The sequence below is a fragment of the Pleurodeles waltl genome, chromosome 6, assembly GCF_031143425.1.
Source record: "Pleurodeles waltl isolate 20211129_DDA chromosome 6, aPleWal1.hap1.20221129, whole genome shotgun sequence".
Lineage (NCBI taxonomy): Eukaryota > Metazoa > Chordata > Amphibia > Caudata > Salamandridae > Pleurodeles > Pleurodeles waltl.
In genome coordinates this window covers 1523280612-1523299295 of record NC_090445.1, presented here as the reverse complement: position 1 = coordinate 1523299295, position 18684 = coordinate 1523280612, and the positions used below count along the sequence as shown (strand labels likewise).

At 46.1% G+C, this 18684-nt stretch overlaps 1 protein-coding gene across 2 annotated transcripts in view; it reads right to left on the bottom strand.

Moving 5' to 3' along the window:
• Positions 1 to 12400, bottom strand: part of MXRA8 (matrix remodeling associated 8) — a 121076-nt gene extending 108676 nt beyond the window's left edge. Inside the window, exon 1 of one of the 2 annotated variants that reach the window (XM_069241066.1) lies at positions 12119 to 12400. In XM_069241066.1, the coding sequence (XP_069097167.1) occupies positions 12119 to 12167 (49 nt within the window). In that variant the 5' untranslated portion in view covers positions 12168 to 12400. The remainder of the gene's footprint in view (positions 1 to 12118) is intronic. The other variant, XM_069241065.1, reaches the window with a different exon arrangement.
• Between the last annotated feature and the right edge of the window lie 6284 nt (positions 12401 to 18684).

Here is an 18684-nt window from a genome sequence, read left to right as displayed (position 1 = left end):
GGCTTTGTTGTGTCACATTAGCATCATAAAAAGTGTCAAAAAAATCCAGTTATGAATTTGCATTGCCAATAGCTCTAACTCAAGCAAATGCGAAACCTATTGGATTGCAAATGCTTGTTTGAATTTAGAGTCACAATATATGAACCATAACGACTTAAAACATGGACTTTTACTGCATTTACAGATCTCAAAGGCAGATCACACCAGAGTCACAAAGTTTTTTCCTTCGAGTATTTGTGTTTTACTCATTTCTTAGATGTGATTATGTCCATAGCCTAAATGTGATTTACTTCTGAATATCCAGGCCTGATTTACAAACCGTTTTCTGTATTTAACAAGAGTAAGAAGTGCTTACTGATGGCAGTATCGATTCCCTAGGCCAAGCCACTGATCCAGATTCGCACTTATATCCGACCTGGCGTTCCTTTGTTTAATCTAACAAAACCTTGACGAAACTAAACGTAGTGGCTTCTGCAGAGAGCTTCACGATTCCACTGTGGGAAATGCCACTGAAAAAAAAACCTCAAATGTAATTAACACAGCACTTTGAGACTTAGCAATAGAGGTTTAAAGGTGACATTTGAACAAAAGGTGCCCATAGATTTTTTTAATTCTTTTCCACAATCTGACACCCTTCTGCCAACTGAGATTTGGCACCCTTGTGCTAGGCAGTGAGAAAGTGTAAAGTGGAGCTGAGCCAGGGATCGGGTCTCAGAGCTTCCCTCCCCCAACAGGCCCTTCTGGGAAATGTGCTGTGTTTGCACAAAGTTTGCTTGCCTTTCTCAACAATCTGTTTTGCTTCAAGACACTTCTTCCAGGCCCACTCCAGAAATAGTGGCTGGTTCTGCGATAGGAATATGTACTCATAAGCCAAGACATTTTAAGCGTGGAGCCAACGTGTATTTATTTATTTAAAAGAATGCTAAAAAGTGCTGAACGAGAGTAATTTCAAAATGGCTGCATTACTGAACAGAACAGCGGAAACACCCATAGTATTTGACACAAAGTCAAAGCCTGATTCTACTAGGATTGGCAGGCAAAGCTTTGCATTAACAAATATAACCTCCTTTAATCAGATGCTAATTTCTCTAAGAATCCCAAGCATTAATGCTACACTTTCCTGAACTCTACCCCTTAATACTCAGAAGAGGCGCTGTCTGTTGTAAGTATCAGGAACCTAAGGGTGAAATACTGGGAAATATTGTGAATCAAATTACGGATTCTCAGGATGATTACTCATTTCAAAGGAAACTCAGGTTCCCACTTAAGATGTCACTTATTTCCATCATCATTTCCCTCCCGGCAGTTATCAATGTCCTGGGTATCGGGAAATCGCAGGAGGAGTTATCAGGTGATATTAGGGACGTGGTTATGACATCCTTAGTGGCATTGACTAACACGGAAAAGCTTACCTTTTTAAAAAGTTAGCACATTGTTACAGCATCAGTGGAAGCACTTTTAGAGGACTACGGGCCATTAAGCACTGCTACCAAAATATTGGTTACAATTTGCAAATAATATTTTTAAGACCAATGTGGTATTTTGCAAACTGACCTATGTACTATTAGGTCGGTTTGTAAAATACCGAATTGTAGTGGGTCTCATTCGACCTATTTCATAAATATTAATGATATAGGTCGCAAATTGCGACCCACTACAATCAGCAGCCATCACCAGGGATGGTGGCCTGTTGGGGTCAGCAGACCACCATGTCAGTGATTGCTTTCAACCTTCACAAAGATGAAGCGATCCCGTCGAGACCCCTTCATATTTGCGAATGAGTTACCACTACCTTTGTTTAGTTGGTATATATTAATGTTCTATCGCCAGATTTCAGTTGCAAAACAATAATATATTGCACCACTTTAAAGTTCTGGTCTTTCCTTCAGCAACCTATTGTATTCTGTGAGTTGTAGGTTCAGTTCATTTCCACTGAAGCAATTAGAGTGGGAAACGTAAAAATCACGCCCTTGAAAGGAAGTTGAATGTGGTGTCTCTGACCACAAGGAGTTACCTCATCAACCTATGCCCAAGTCAACTTCTCTGCATACAGTATGCACACAAGGCATAGCTTCCTGGGGAATGTTAATACAGCTTCTTACCGGGCATATGCAAGTATTGAGAGGTCAGGGTCACACAAGCACCAGCAATGCCACATGCAGGAAGCTGGTTTGTTAGTCTAATTGTGAGGAAGTCCGAGCAGCAAAACCAAGATAATGTACAGTCACTCTTGCTGATGGGTGCACACTTCTTACAACTCTTAGTTCTGAAATCTAGGATGGAATTGACGGTGGTGATCTCACCCCTTTCCATTACAAAAAGGTAATTCGCCAAGTTTTAGGTCTGCCTGATGCAGACGCTATTAAGGAATACTGCCAAACTTATGATTATGTAATGCAGTAAATTTAGTAGACGATATCAACCTTTGGAATGCCGTTAAGTCAGTCTGTTCTTCACTAACTAACTGTGGCTAGTCTAGAATATCGGGTGCACTCTGTCAATGGGCGCAAGCCCTGCACATTCCAAGGTAAACTTTGGATCTGTGCATTTTTCACGGTGGCCCTAATTCACCTCTAACTGTGCTTGCTTTCATTTATTCGGATCATCCAGCAACTGGGTTCTCCAAAGCGTTTGCAAACATCAGGCGTTTGAGGTGGAAATGTAAGAGGCAAGATGACACAAAAAGTGAAACTTAGTCGTAAAAATGTTCAGATTTGAAGGAAATTGCAACATCGGCCAAAAGCATGGATGCTGCCGATGCTAAGCCTAACACTCCTTTGGCCAATGGCAGGTGGTAATTTGTAGACCCCCACCTTATCCAAAGGGAGGGTGATCCTAAATTTTGATGAATATGTGCATTGCTAGAGCATAGGCAGTGGACAGAGATATTTTGTTCTTTATCTTACAACAGCTGCCCAGAAAATGACCAAACCAAGTAAAGGTACCGAATGACAGAAAAGCCTCCATGCCATAAAAAAATGTGCATGTTTCTTTCAGTAGTATTGGAGATATACTATGCATGGAGATACTTTGCTATGGGAAAACCTAAAACTTCTGCCACAATGGCAAGTTTTAGGACCCGCACGCTATAACGTTTAATCCGTTGAAGCGTTCTGCTGCTATGCTCAAAGACTACATACTGATCACTGTTACCTGCTATATATTCTCCACATATTGTATTCTGTAAGCACGATACAAAAGTGTGGATGTCGCAACAGTGAAAAGAGGGATAAACAACAGGAAATAGGAAGACCCTTTCCGGGCCAACAGTACTACAGAATAACGAGGGAAGGATTATCGCAATACTCTAGTATTGTGGATAGAATATCAAAAGCAAGTTATCAGAGGATAAGTGCATGTACAGGAAGTAAAGCTTGAATATTCTTAATTTCACACCTATAAGCCCTGAAGCTTTATATATCACCAAGGGGCGTGCATGTGGAGTTAGGTATAAAAAAAATCTATACTTAATTTCGTTTTGATATTTTGCTCTTCAATATTGTGCCAATGATATTTGATGCAATCAAGATTCCTACCTCAGTATTCCAGGGGTGCACCTTCCAGACCTGACGCCCCCATATGTGAGGATTGATTTTATCATAACTCTACACTCAGAAACCAATAATAATTTTTAAAGTAGCAAAGCCTAAAGATCATTTCCTTCTTTGTTTGAGCAGGCCTTTTAAATTTCCTTCAGTTGCCCCATGATGCCAAGGAAGACCAAGGCAAATAAGTAGTGTAAAGAGACTTCACTGAAGCATGAGACCTCAATGAGGTGGGGAGGGAATCGGATACTTCCAGGGTGAAATATTCTGCCAATCAGTAGATCCTCTCCTACTGAAACGATACAGTGCCACAGATGGCTCCCAGTCTGTACATGTCATTATTGCAGGGTCTGCAGTTCCAAATAACACAAAAACCATGCAGAATAAAATGACGGGTCCACCCGCCATCATGGACTTCCGACTGTAACAAAGTGTCTGCATGAGATGAGGTCCAGATCCCTCCTCTTCTCCATGAGAATGTGATTACAGTCCCAAGGCTGCAGGGGACAAAATCTTTGAAAAGTATTTCCGCAGAGCGCCATCAACACTGTTCCCTCCCTGAAACCACAAGACGGTATGGAGGAGATGGGATAATTGCTTCCTTGCCCTCCCAGCACTATCCCTCTGATTGAAACCACAAGTCTGCATATGATAGTGCTTGCATCATTGACGCCTCACATCACCACAAACGTACATCGCCACATCAACAATCTCGTGAGTGTAGGCACTGAACAGCCATCTCCTATGGCATCATCAAGTAACGTCCTGATTGTGACTGGATGTTGGCTTAGGATAACGCCTGGGTCGTTACGACACAATAAGCTTGTGTCCTGGTCCTGGAAGCACAGGAAGGCAGAGTATAACTCCCAGATCGGTACTTCCCAACTGTATCATCGGGTACATGCCGTGATTGAAAAAACAAATAGGCCCTGGTAAAATGTGTTACATTAGCGTAATCTTGTGTCATTTTGCAGATTGTGCCTTGCGCTTGTTAAATAAAATTCCCAAATGTCTTCAATGTACAAACCTCTTAACCTTTGGGCGCTCTAATATGGTGCATGTAAACTTATAAAATGCAGCATTGTTGATGTTATGCCCTCCACTATTCGTTCAACTAAGCCAAATTACCGTGCGGCGCTCTGATACCCCCTGATGCCTTGCCGTGCCAAAATAAAATAATAATATTTAAATAAATTGAAACATAACCGTTAGCATGTGTCCTGACTGGAACCACAACTCTACAGAACACCTAGATCGGGGTTTCCTCACAGCACCGCCCGGTGTGGGCCACCATGGAAACCACATGTCTGCGTAATTTGAAGGCAGGAGTTGTGCCTTCTCACCGCAACTTCCGGCACATGAATGGAACCAATCACTAGCCTGTATACGCTACAGCAAGGGTCAGTGCCTGCCCTATCCGCAGCCTCCAAGCTCACCTCTTATTGTTTAAGATCGTTTTTTAAGTAATGCTGTTGTTTGGTTCCCATTCTTCCTCAAGTACGATGCAGAGCAGCTCAACAAGGGGAAGACATCGGATAAAGACCATGGTAAATTAATTTGAGTAAAAACATATAATACAAACCTATCAGCGTACAAAGTGTTGTAAGAAGCTAGTCTGAAGGTAAGCAGACTTCTGCGTCTCACAATGTCTAACACTTTCGCTTACCGTTCCAGATTCATTTAAAATCGTGAAGTTTAAAGAAGGCAGTCACGAGTGTGAATTATGACATGCGTAGGTTAGGAGTTTGCTTACATCTCAATACTTCTAGCCTACTTAATAGCGGCGTGGAATGGGAACATTGGGCTCTAATACAAGCAACGAAATACTATCCCATCCCTTGACTGCAAAAAACAGTGATTAACTGGCATGGCCCGGGCCCCTCGAGCTCACAGGCCTGGGTGCCGATGCTACTTATAAACTGGTACAACAGTTGTTCCCATGTCCGTTGGGTGAAATATCAGCAAATAAGTGTTGTATAATGTTAGCTGATATGTATTAGCATAATATTGGACATTCTTGCATTTGAAGCGTCGGAATTTGTAACAATTTTGTTTTGTTTTCTACTTTTCTCCTACACCTTCAGCTTCGCACAGATTCCACCTCCTCCTGCACACATCTTCTAACTGGTCTGTTGGTTGGCACACATCACCCACTTCTCACCCACGTTACGTCAGGTCAATTCATCATAATAGGTGTTCTAAATGCTGTTGCATGAGTATTTGGTTTTGTAAATGCCACTCAAGTCTACACGTTTGTGGGCATTCTCGTAATGTATACATACTGGATCTACTTGATGAGTCTGTGGCTCTCCCTACTTCATAGTTAACCTCATTGCAGCTCAGGAGCAAGCGCCCTGAACAATGGTGGTGGAGCGCTGCTTGTCACTCCATGTGGAGGATGTTGTTGTTTTCTCCCCCGCCCACCACTTTCCACTGGGCAAGCTTTTTTTTGGGGGGGGGGGGCAAGCGGAGTGGTGGAAGAAGGGTCTTAGGGGTGATCACATTGACCTTGACCATAGATGTAGTCATCACTTTGGCCATCATTATGACGCTGGCGGTCTACAGGCCGCCAGGGCCACAGTGGTGGTCTGACCTCCGCCAAAGGGGTGGTCCGACTGCTTTGACGGCAGAGAGACCGCCACATTATGACCGTGGCATTCAGCCACGGTCAGGCCGCCAGCACCACCAGTTTCCCTCCACTGGAGGGGCTGGTGGTGCTGGTAGTCTTAATACATCAGGGCAGCGCTACATATAGCGCCACCCTGGGGATTATGAGCCCCCTCTCCACCAGCGTTTACATGGCGGTTGCACTGCAGTGTAAAAGCTGGCAGAGACTGGGTGCAAGGGGCCACATGGGAGTCCCTGCACTGGCCATTCACTTGCAAACTGTGGCTAAACTGCCACATTATGACATAGTGCACAGGCAATGCAGGGGCCCCCAAGGACAGACTTGTCACACTTTTCACTATATGCTATGCAGACCTTCAAAAGCACAATGGGTGCTGTTGCACCCTACACACCGCAACATTGCTGCCAGCTTTATTATGTTGTGGCCCAGCAGGGAACTTGCAATGGGGCCTGTGGGAAGGCAGCTGCACTGGCGGCAACCTGACCACAGGAGTTTTAAGGGGGGGAGGGCTTTACGCCCGGCTAACTCAAAATGACCCTCTCTGTGTTAGGACGGGTAGTGGGTTTTTTATATCCTGGATCGGTGAGAGTCCCCCTGCTTGGATCTCATTTTTGCCTCCTTCATGCCTCGTCAGTAGGCTGTGGTGCACCAGATTCAATCAAACACACACCAAACTCCTTTATACACTTATGCCGGTATTACGCGGTGGCAGTCTGACTGTTGCCAAAGTGGTGGTCCGACCGCTTTGGCAGCAGTCAGACCACCACATTATGACCATGGCAGTTCGCCCACAGTTGGACTGCCAGCACTGTCAGCTTCCCTCCACTGGAGGGACTGGCTGTCCTAATCCACCAGGGCAGTGATGCATGCAGCGCCGCCCTGGGGATTATGAGACCACTCTCCGTCAGCTTTTACATTGCAGTTGCACTGCCATGTAAAGGCAGGTGGAGACGAGGTGCAGGGGGCCCCCCAAGGACAGCCCCATTGCGCTTTTCACTGTCTGGCATGCAGACAGTGAAAAGCGCATCAGGTGCTATTGCACCCTACGCACTGCAACATTGTCGCCGGTTCCATTATTAGCCAGCGTCAATGTTGTGGGCTGTTCCCCGCTGATGGAGTTGACCCCGCTCACCAGCACAAAACTGAATCAGACTCTGGTCTGTGATGGAAACATCTGAAATGCCAAACAGCGGTCCACCAACATGCAATGTGATACCAAATTTGTGGCAGATGGTGGGCGATCAAATTTGTGATTATTAATAATAACCGAAATCGCATTCGTTTCTCGGACCCTTTATGTACCGTATCTTTGTTCGGTTTAGTTGTCGAAAGTTTCCATAAGAGCCTAGAGGCAATCATTTTTGTAGCACCGAGAGGCTATGGCGGTGTCAATAATTCACTAGACAAATGGTGTAACATAGCATGAATGTGCGGGTTATAAGAAGCAATGCCATGCATTACAGTGCAAGTCAGAATTAAAGAAAGCAGGATAAGCTCCAAAAACACCCAGGAATATTCCATTCGTTTTAGCTTTCCTTGGTGCTTGGGTGGTTTCTTTCAGGCATCTCATGTGTGATTAATAGCGTTTTATACTTTCTGAAAAAAATAGTCGACCAGGGAACGGCCATGGAGATTGCAGGCTTCTTTGGTGTTTCAGTAAGATGCCTATTGGGATTTCTCGGATGTTATCAAGGTTGTTGCCTCAGAAAGTCTGCCCCTTAAGTGCAGAGGAGGGAAAAAAATCAAGATTCCTCACCAGGCACTCACATACGACATAATAACACTTCCCACATTGACTTACAGCAAACACAACAAGTTTTGCGTGCTACCCCTTCGAATACTGCGCAGTGGTATATTAGACGGGGTGCACGACAGCCCCCCAGCAGCCACTGCGGCGAGGGCCCCTCAACAATTCAGCACCTCCCCCACCCTAACCTCCAGGGTGGCATCCGGAGAGAGGGGGGTTGCTTACGTCCAAAGCCAATATACCTGTGAGATATGGGAGACTCCATCCTCCCTCTTTGGGGTGCGAGGGGGTGGGGGGCATCATTTTACGTCACGCCACTGAAGTGGAATATAAATGCTCCTACAGTGCAACACTGTGGCGTGGTTATTCTGCTGGGCTTTTAATATGATCGAACCTGCTTCCCAACTGTAATGGGGTCCGCAGGAAGGGGCCGCACTAGCGGCAACCTGACTGCTGGAGTTTGGCGGGCGGGCTTTTCTGCCCGCCAAACTCAAACTGACCCCTTAATGTTAGTCTCAGACAGCTGGGATATTCAGAGCATTAGAGCTTATCAAACTAGACACTTCTTTATTTTGTACAGCTATTCTCTGCATGAGAGTAGGGACATGGCAGTATCAGGAGTTAGGGAACGATTGACCAAATGGTGGTCGGGATACTCTAGCTGAGGCTGGGCAAGAGTCTGGGGAAGAATGACCCGCTGGTGATCCAGAGCCTCTCATTGAAGCTGTGCATGAGTCTGGGGAAGGCCTGACCTGCTGGTGCTCGAGATCCTCTAGCTTAAGCTGGGCACAAATCTGGGGAAGAACTGACCCGCTGGTGATCCTCTTGTTGAGGTTCAGAACGTGTCTAGGGAAGGACTCACCTGCTGGTGGTCTGGATCCTTTTGCTGAGGCTGGGCACATGTCTGGCTAGAAGGGGCTGACCTTCTTGGGCTCAGACCCTTTAAGTGTAACGTCGGGTTACTCTAAAGATCTAGGGCCAGATGTATCAAGCCCTTTTGCATTCGCAAACGGTTGGAATGCCCGTTTGCGAATGCAAAAATGCCTTTCAGTATTTATGGAAGGCATTTGCAACGCAAATTTAAGGAATCGCTAAAATAGCGATTCCTTAACTTTGCGAGCCCATTTAGAGAATCGCAAATTGCGATTCTCTAAATAAGAAATCGCAAATAAGGATTCCTTATTTGCGATTTCTAAAACACATGTAACAAGCAAATCCTGAATGCGAATTTGACATTAAGGAATCGCTATTACCACCAAGTTGAACTTGGTGGTAACCATGTGAAATTTTTAAAAAATGCATTTTTAAAATTGACATGTAACGCACACATGCCCCTTTGGCATGTGTGCGCCTTATATGTCCTTAAAAAAATTCTTGGGGTGCAGCACAGGGGGCCTTAGGCCCCCAGCACCCTGAGGTTTGCATTTACCAAATTTGCGAATTCCATTTAGGAATTTGCAAATTGGGAAATGCAAAAGAATCGCAAATTACAGGCCCATAGGTGCGAATGGAGCCGGTATTGCAATTTGCGTTTCGGTAATAGCCTTATATTAATTACCGAATCGCAAATATGATACATAGCATTTTGCGAATCAGAAATAGCGATTTCTTAAAAATCGCTATTACCAAACCGCAAAAGGCTTTTTTGATACATCTGGCCCCTAGTTCTTTATGGGGGAAGGCTATTGGGTGCAACAGGGAAGCCAATAGTGGTTCCTGGTTTCTTGGTGAGATGGTTCTCATTCTGCATTTTAAATTACGAAGATGTGCTGTGAAAAATTTCAACATTTACAGCTTCAAGGTGACACGTTACATTGTACCTGCCCCAAAGGGGATATAAATGTGCAAATTATGTATCTTTTTATGCTATGCATGCATGTTTCATTTTAACAAGAGCTTTGCCTTGCTTCATAAGTATATCAAAGCTACCTCCTGAAAAAATACCAAATAACATCTTGGTGTCTTTTCTAATTGTGACCCTCTCCTTGTCCTAGGTAAATAAGGAACCATTCTGTTGCAGCAGAATGATGTCGGGGCGATTTGCACGAGTGAGGGAACTACACCACTTCATGTGATGTCATGATTTCCCTTGCTTAATTTGACATTTTTAGCGTTGTGGATCACGTGTAAATTGCACATGCATAAATGATGAATATTCCAGAAATGTATCTGGCTTGCGCAGCAGAAAGCATGTTAAATCTGCCTATATATGTCCAGTTTGATTGACAGGTGATCAAAGGGTTTTTATTTGGGCCGTTCGTTTGCAGAACCGCCTTTTTCTATCTCTTTCAGTGACTTCTAACTTTTAAGGAGTTGATGAAACCGCATTTTCAAAGTCTACACAGTGATCAAGCTGCAATAAAAATTATATCTACGAGTTAAGTCAGTTTTTCTTATCACCTACTATTGTGCATACATGCATTGTTGCGATCCCAAAAAGACTCTACCAAATCATGATGACTTGCTTAATGCTGTTAAATAAAATTATAATGAAATCCCCTGGATATGTGCAGTTCTGCTGGCATGCTGGTGTCTGCATAATTATGCCATAACTGTCCTTGCCATAGAAGCCATCTTTTGCATAGCTTGCAGATTTTAATTAAAAAAAAAAAAGGTTTGTAGCTCAAACGAATCAAAAGTTACTTGAAAAATGCACTTGTGGTGCTGCACAGTGGCAGACTCTTGAAAGGTTACTGGTAACCGTTTAGCTGCAGACTGCTGTAGTCAGGTGTTCAATTGAGACTAAAGTGGTAAATCTTTAGCCTACACAGTATTAATGTGGGTTAAAATAACAAAAGAGTAAAATAATACTGGCCAAAAATGTATTGCATTCTGCTGCACAATTTGCCTTTTTTTCAGCATAATTTGTTCAACCTTTTTGCATTGTTTGGTCCTCTCTTGCTGCAAAAATCTAGTGGCCCAGATGATGATACATGCATCCAGATTATCAAGGACATACGTGTGGCCAAATACGTTTTTGAACAGCGTTTATTAGGGTCAGCAGCTTATGAAAGTGTAAACATTTGGAAGCCAAGGGGTTTCTGTACCAACTGAGGAAGTATGTTAATTCAGCCCTCTGGCCTCACAAACCAAAAACTCACAACGCATTGAATCTGATGGAGTTGACCCCGCTCACCAGCACAAAACTGAATCCGACTCTGGTCTGTGATGGAAACATCTGAAATGCCAAACAGCGGTCCACCAACATGCAATGTGATACCAAATTTGTGGCAGATGGTGGGCGATCAAATTTGTGATTATTAATCATAACCGAAATCGCATTCGTTTCTCGGTCCCTTTATGTACCGTATCTTTGTTCGGTTTAGTTGTCGAAAGTTTCCATAAGAGCCTAGAGGCAATCATTTTTGTAGCACCGAGAGGCTATGGCGGTGTCAATAATTCACTAGACAAATGGTGTAACATAGCATGAATGTGCGGGTTATAAGAAGCAATGCCATCCATTACAGTGCACGTCAGAATTAAAGAAAGCAGGATAAGCTCCAAAAACACCCAGGAATATTCCATTCGTTTTAGCTTTCCTTGGTGCTTGGGTGGTTTCTTTCAGGCATCTCATGTGTGATTAATAGCGTTTTATACTTTCTGAAAAAAATAGTCGACTAGGGAACGGCCATGGAGATTGCAGGATTCTTTGGTGTTTCAGTAAGATGCCTATTGGGATTTCTCGGATGTTATCAAGGTTGTTGCCTCAGAAAGTCTGCCCCTTAAGTGCAGAGGAGGGAAAAAATCAAGATTACTCACCAGGCACTCACATACGACATAATAACACTTCCCACATTGACTTACAGCAAACACAACAAGTTTTGCGTGCTACACCTTCCAATACTGCGCAGTGGTATATTAGACGAGGTGCACGACAGCCCCCCAGCAGCCACTGCGGCGAGGGCCCCTCAAAAATTCAGTGCCTCCCCCCCCCCCCAAACCTCCAGGGTGGCATCGGGAGAGAGGGGGGTTGCTTACGTCCAAAGCCAATATACCTGTGAGATATGGGAGACTCCATCCTCCCTCTTTGGGGGGCGAGGGGGTGGGGGGCATCATTTTACGTCACGCCACTGAAGTGGAATATAAATGCTCCTACAGTGCAACACTGTGGCGTGGTTATTCTGCTGCGCTTTTAATATGATCGAACCTGCTTCCGAACTGTGAAATGCACACAAGGCAAACAGCTGCATCCCTCACCTTGCAAGAGCAGCAGCGGCCACAGGAGCACTATTGACGCTCTCCCCATGACTTCGGTCTGTCCTGTTTTCACTCCTCGAGAAAACAAGTTGAACGTGGCTGATTTCAGGCCAACGAGGCCCAGCCGGGTGCAGATGCAGGAGCTAAAACCCTCAGCCGTGTGCGCTGAATCCACCACCTTTCAGCTCGCTGCTCCTCTGTACAGCCCGTCCCCTGGACCTGTTGTGGTGCCGAGCTCCCCTGTCTGCCTCCTGTGAGCCTGGCTGTCAAGCCCTCGGCAGCACTGAGCTCCGAAAAACACTCCCCTCCCAGCCTGCACCCTCCCTCTCCCCCACCTCTTTCTTTGCAGGCAACCACAGTTCCACACTTTTGTACTTAATCCAGCTGTTGCTGCCCCTGCTGTCACTCATCCAGCTGTGCATTCTTTCTCTCTTGCCTTTTATCTGTTTTATTAGCTTTTCCTCTGCATGTGGTTCTATTTAGGCGCTTCTGAAGATGTGGATCTGTGTGTCTCTCAGTGTATTTGTCACTTGCTGTAAAGTCGTTGTCATCTGGTGGGACGTGTATCGAAACACATACACTAGGTACAGAGGGGAGGTTTGGTGGGGTGGGGGGCGTGTTTTAGTTTTCTACAATCTGTTTTCCGGTCCTGCTGGGGGTTTGTTTTGCAGCTCTCAAGACGACGGAGGGGCTGCTTTTGCTGTTCTCTCCAGGGTTTACTTAGCTGTCCAAACATTCACCCGCCTTCTGGAAAGACACAGTGATGAACTGAAACCAGGGCACAGCTTCAAATGGCCTAGTACGGACAATCACAGCGACCACTGCGTCCCCTGGCACCTATCAGGGATGATGCATGTGTGTTCAGACCCAACCCAAATTTTGACCCTATGGTTCGTTTGATGAAGTTCCTGTGTTGTTCCTTTTCAGTGGATGAGTGAGTTTGGCTTAAGGTTGTGGTAATGCAAAAGTATTGTGGAGTGTTTTGCAAAGAATTAAGGTGTGTGATTGCAGCACTTACTGCTAAGAAATTGCGTTGGTTAACAGGTCCGTCCTGGCATAAGATCCCAGGATAACTATAAGTGTAGAAGACACTTGGTTGTTGTTGTTTCTGTCTGCTGTGTATGATCCTGACTGTGAGAAGTTGTCAAGAGTACCTTTAGTATTTTTTGTGTGAGCGTGAGAGGTTGCTATTAGTGAATCTCGAGTGAACAGGGAGAAACAGTATCAATCAGAGTGAGATCCACTGGCCCAGTTTAATTTGCTGTGTAATTGTGAAAGCAAAGTTGGAAAGTGGAGCTCTGTGCTGCTCTGAAGAATATGATTATCATATTCTTTTGTGGAACAGACAAAGCTGTTATTGAATTTTTGGTTGCATTATTTTGCATTTTGGTTGTAAAGAGTGACTGTGAGAGAACTTGTAAAGGAGGGTGAGCTGCTGCAAGGAGTGAGATTGAAATCACATTGTGCCACGCTGGTATAAATCAGTTGGTGTGAAGCCCTGCTGAAATAGGTGGATTACATCAGAGTGACACACTGCTTTTGGTTGTGTGCACCATACCATTAGTTGTGGGTACACAATTACTTCCTGATTGCAAACAAAAAGTAAATTGTTAAGTACTGTAATTTGGTTGAAAATGTTCTTTAACCCCTTCGCTGCCAGGCCTTTTCTCCCTTCTGTGCCGAGCCTTTTTTTGGCTATTTGGGGCAGTTCGCGCTTAGGCCCTCATAACTTTTTGTTCACATAAGCTACCCATGCCAAATTTGTGTCCTTTTTTTACAACATCCTAGGGATTCTAGAGGTACCCAGACTTTGTGGGTTCCCCAGAAGGAGGCCAAGAAATTAGCCAAAATACAGTGAAAATTTCGTTTTTTTTAAAAAAAAATGGGAAAAAGGGGCTGCAGAAGAAGGCTTATGTATTTTCCCCTGAAAATAGCATCAACAAAGGGCTTGCAGTGCTAAAATCACCAGCTTCCCAGCTTTCAGGAACAGGCAGACTTGAATCAGAAAACCCAATTTTTCAACACAATTTTGGCATTTTACTGGGACATACACCATTTTTACGATTTTCTGTGCTTTCAGCCTCCTTCCAGTCAGTGACAGAAATGGGCATGAAACCAATGCTGGATCCCCGAAACCGCAACATTTCTGAAAAGTAGACAAAATTCTGAATTCAGCAAGGGGTAATTTGTGAAGATCCTACAAGGGTTTCCTACAGAAAATAACAACTGAAAAATAAAAATATTGAAATTGAGGTGAAAAAAACATAAATTTTTCTCTACGTTTTACTCTGTAACTTTTTCCTGCAATGTCAGATTTTCAAAAGCAATATACCGTTACGTCTGCTGGACTCCTCTGGTTGCGGGGATGTATAGGGCTTGTAGGTTTATCAAGAACCCTAGGTACCCAGAGCCACTAAATGAGCTGCACCCTGCAGTGCGTTTTCATTCTATACCGGGTATACAGCAATTCATTTGCTGAAATACAAAGAGTGAAAAATAGCTATCAAGAAAACCTTTCTATTTCCAAAAAGGACACAAGATAAGGTGTTGAGGAGCAGTGGTTATTTGCACATCTCTGAATTCTGGGGTGACTGTAGGAGGCTGGACTGGCTTGTAGTGAGTACCAAGGGGTACTTACACCTTGCACCAGGCCCAGGTATCCCTTATTAGTGTAGAGGGGTGTCTAACAGCTTAGGCTGATAGAAAAGGTAGCTTAGCAGAGCAGCTTAGGCTGAACTAGGAGACGAGTGAAGCTCCTACAGTACCACTAGTGTCATATGCACAATATCATAAGAAAACACAATACACAGATATACTAAAAATAAAGGTACTTTATTTTTATGACAATATGCCAAAGTATCTCAGTGAGTACCCTCAGTATGAGGATAGCAAATATACACAAGATATATGTACACAATACCAAAATATGCAGTAATAGCAATAGAAAACAGTGCAAACAATGTATAGTCACAATAGAATGCAATGGGGGCACATAGGGATAGGGGCAACACAAACCATATACTATAGAAGTGGAATGCGAACCACGAATGGACCCCAAACCTATGTGACCTTGTAGAGGGTCGCTGGGACTGTAAGAAAACAGTGAGGGTTAGAAAAATAGCCCACCCCAAGACCCTGAAAAGTGGGTGCCTAGTGCACCTAAGTTCCCCAAGGAGCACAGGAGTCGTGATAGGGGAATTCTGCAGGAAAGACCAACACCAGCAATGCAACAACAATGGATTTCCAGATGAGAGTACCTGTGGAACAAGGAGACCAAGTCCAAAAGTCACGATCAAGTCGGGAGTGGGCAGATGCCCAGGAAATGCCAGCTGTGGATGCAAAGAAGCTGCCACTGGATGGTAGAAGCTGAGGATTCTGCACGAATGACAAAGGCTAGAAACTTCCCCTTTGGAGGATGGATGTCCCACGTCGTGAAGAGTCGTGCAGAAGTGTTTTCCTGCAGAAAGACCGCAAACAAGCCTTGCTAGCAGCAAGGGTCACGGTTAGGGTTTGTGGATGCTGCTGTGGCCCAGGAGGGACCAGGATGTCACCAATTGCGTGAGGGGACAGAGGGGGCATCCAGCAAGACAAAGAGCCCACTCAGAAGCAAGCAGCACCCGTAGAAGTGCCGGAACAGGCACTACAAAGTGGAGTGAATCGGTGCTCACCCGAAGTTGCACAAGAGAGTCCCACGCCGCCGGAGGACAACTCAGGAGGTCGTGCAATGCAGGTTAAAGTGCCGGGGACCCAGGCTTGGCTGTGCATGAAGGAAATCCTTGGTGAGTGCACAGGAGCCGGAGTAGCTGCAAAACACGTGGTTCCCAGCAATGCAGTCTAGTGTGGGGAGGCAAGGACTTACCTCCACCAAACTTGGACTTAAGAGTCACTGGACTGTGGGAGTCACTTGGACAGAGTTGCTGAGTTCAAGGGACCTCGCTCGTTGTGCTGAGAGGAGACCCAGAGGACCGGTGATGCAGTTCTTTGGTGCCTGTGGTTGCAGGGGGAAGATTCCGTCGGCCCACGGGGGATTTCTTTGGAGCTTCTAGTGCAGAGAGGAGGCAGACTACCCCCCCAGCATGCACCACCAGGAAAACAGTCGAGAAGGCGGCAGGATCAGCGTTACAGTGTCGCAGTAGTCGTCTTTGCTATTTTGTTGCAGTTTTGCAGGCTTCCAGCGCGGTCAGCAGTCGATTCCTTGGCAGAAGGTGAAGAGAGAGATGCAGAGGAACTCTGATGAGCTCTTGCATTCGTTATCTAAGGAATTCCCCAAAGCAGAGACCCTAAATAGCCAGAAAAGGAGGTTTGGCTACCTAGGAGAGAGGATAGGCTAGCAACACCTGAAGGAGCCTATCAGAAGGAGTCTCTGACGTCACCTGCTGGCCCTGGCCACTCAGAGCAGTCCAGTGTGCCAGCAGCACCTCTGTTTCCAAGATGGCAGAGGTCTGGAGCACACTGGAGGAGCTCTGGGCACCTCCCAGGGGAGGTGCAGGTCAGGGGAGTGGTCACTCCCCTTTCCTTTGTCCAGTTTCGCGCCAGAGCAGGGCTGAGGGATCCCTGAACCGGTGTAGACTGGCTTATGCAGAGATGGGCACCATCTGTGCCCATCAAAGCATTTCCAGAGGCTGGGGGAGGCTACTCCTCCCCAGCCCTGACACCTTATTCCAAAGGGAGAGGGTGTAACACCCTCTCTCTGAGGAAGTCCTTTGTTCTGCCTTCCTGGGCCAAGCCTGGCAGGACCCCAGGAGGGCAGAAACCTGTCTGAGGGGTTGGCAGCAGCTGCAGTAAAACCCCGGGAAAGGCAGTTTGGCAGTACCCGGGTCTGTGCTAGAGACCGGGGTAATCATGGGATTGTCTCCCCAAAACCCGGATGGCATTGGTGGGGCAATTCCATGATCTTAGACATGTTACATGGCCATATTCGGAGTTACCATTGTGAAGCTATACATAGGTAGTGACCTATGTATAGTGCACGCGTGTAATGGTGTCCCCGCACTCACAAAGTTCAGTGAATTGGCTCTGAACAATGTGGGGGCACCTTGGCTAGTGCCAGGGTGCCCTCACACTAAGTAACTTTGCACCTAACCTTTACCAGGTAAAGGTTAGACATATAGGTGACTTATAAGTTACTTAAGTGCAGTGTAAAATGGCTGTGAAATAACGTGGACGTTATTTCACTCAGGCTGCAGTGGCAGGCCTGTGTAAGAATTGTCAGAGCTCCCTATGGGTGGCAAAAGAAATGCTGCAGCCCATAGGGACCTCCTGGAACCCCAATACCCTGGGTACCTCAGTACCATATACTAGGGAATTATAAGGGTGTTCCAGTATGCCAATGTAAATTGGTAAAATTGGTCACTAGCCTGTTAGTGACAATTTGGAAAGAAATGAGAGAGCATAACCACTGAGGTTCTGATTAGCAGAGCCTCAGTGAGACAGTTAGTCAGAACACAGGTAACACATACAGGGCACACTTATGAGCACTGGGGCCCTGGCTGGCAGGGTCCCAGTGACACATACAACCAAAACAACATATATACAGTGAAATATGGGGGTAACATGCCAGGCAAGATGGTACTTTCCTACACAACCCCCCCCCCCCCAAACGAAGGACAATAAGACTAGCCATGACCCGATGAGTCTTCATTGTCTAAGTGGAAATATCTGGAGAGTCCATCTGCATTGGAGTGGGTACTCCCAGGTCTATGTTTCACTGTATAATCCATTCCCTGTAGGGATATGGACCACCTCAATAATTTAGGGTTTTCACCTTTCATTTGTTTTAGCCAAAGTAGAGGTTTGTGGTCTGTCTGAACAATGAAGTGAGTGCCAAACAGGTATGGCCTCAACTTCTTCAGTGCCCAGACCACAGCAAAGGCCTCCCTCTCTATGGCAGACCAATGCTTTTCTCTAGGGGTCAACCTCCTGCTGATAAAAGCAACAGGTTGATCCTGGCCCTCAGAATTAAGGGGGTCATTCCGACCCTGGCGGTAAAAACCGCCAGGGTCGGGGTCCGCGGGAGCACCGCCAACAGGCTGGCGGTGCTCCTTTGGGCATTCTGACCGCTGCGGTACAGCCGCGGGCAGAAACGGAAAGTCGGCGGTGTACCGCCGACTTTCCGCTGCCCATGGGAATCCTCCATGGCGGCGCAGCTTGCTGCGCCGCCATGGGGATTCCGACCCCCATACCGCCATCCTGTTCCTGGCGGTTTCGGCCGCCAGGAACATGATGGCGGTATGGGGTGTCGTGGGGCCCCTGGGGGCCCCTGCAGTGGCCATGCCAATGTCATGGGCACTGCAGGGGCCCCCGTAAGAGGGCCCCACTTTGAATTTCACTGTCTGCATTGCAGACAGTGAAATTCGCGACGGGTGCTACTGCACCCGTCGCACCCCTTCCACTCCGCCGGCTCCATTCGGAGCCGGCTTCATCGTAGAAGGGTGTTTCCCATTGGGCTGGCGGACGGCCTTTTGGCGGTCGCCTGCCAGCCCAGTGGGAAACCCAGAATGACCGTCGCGGTCTTTTGACCGCGGTACGGTCTTCTGGCGGTTCCCGCTTGGCGGGCGGCGGGCTGG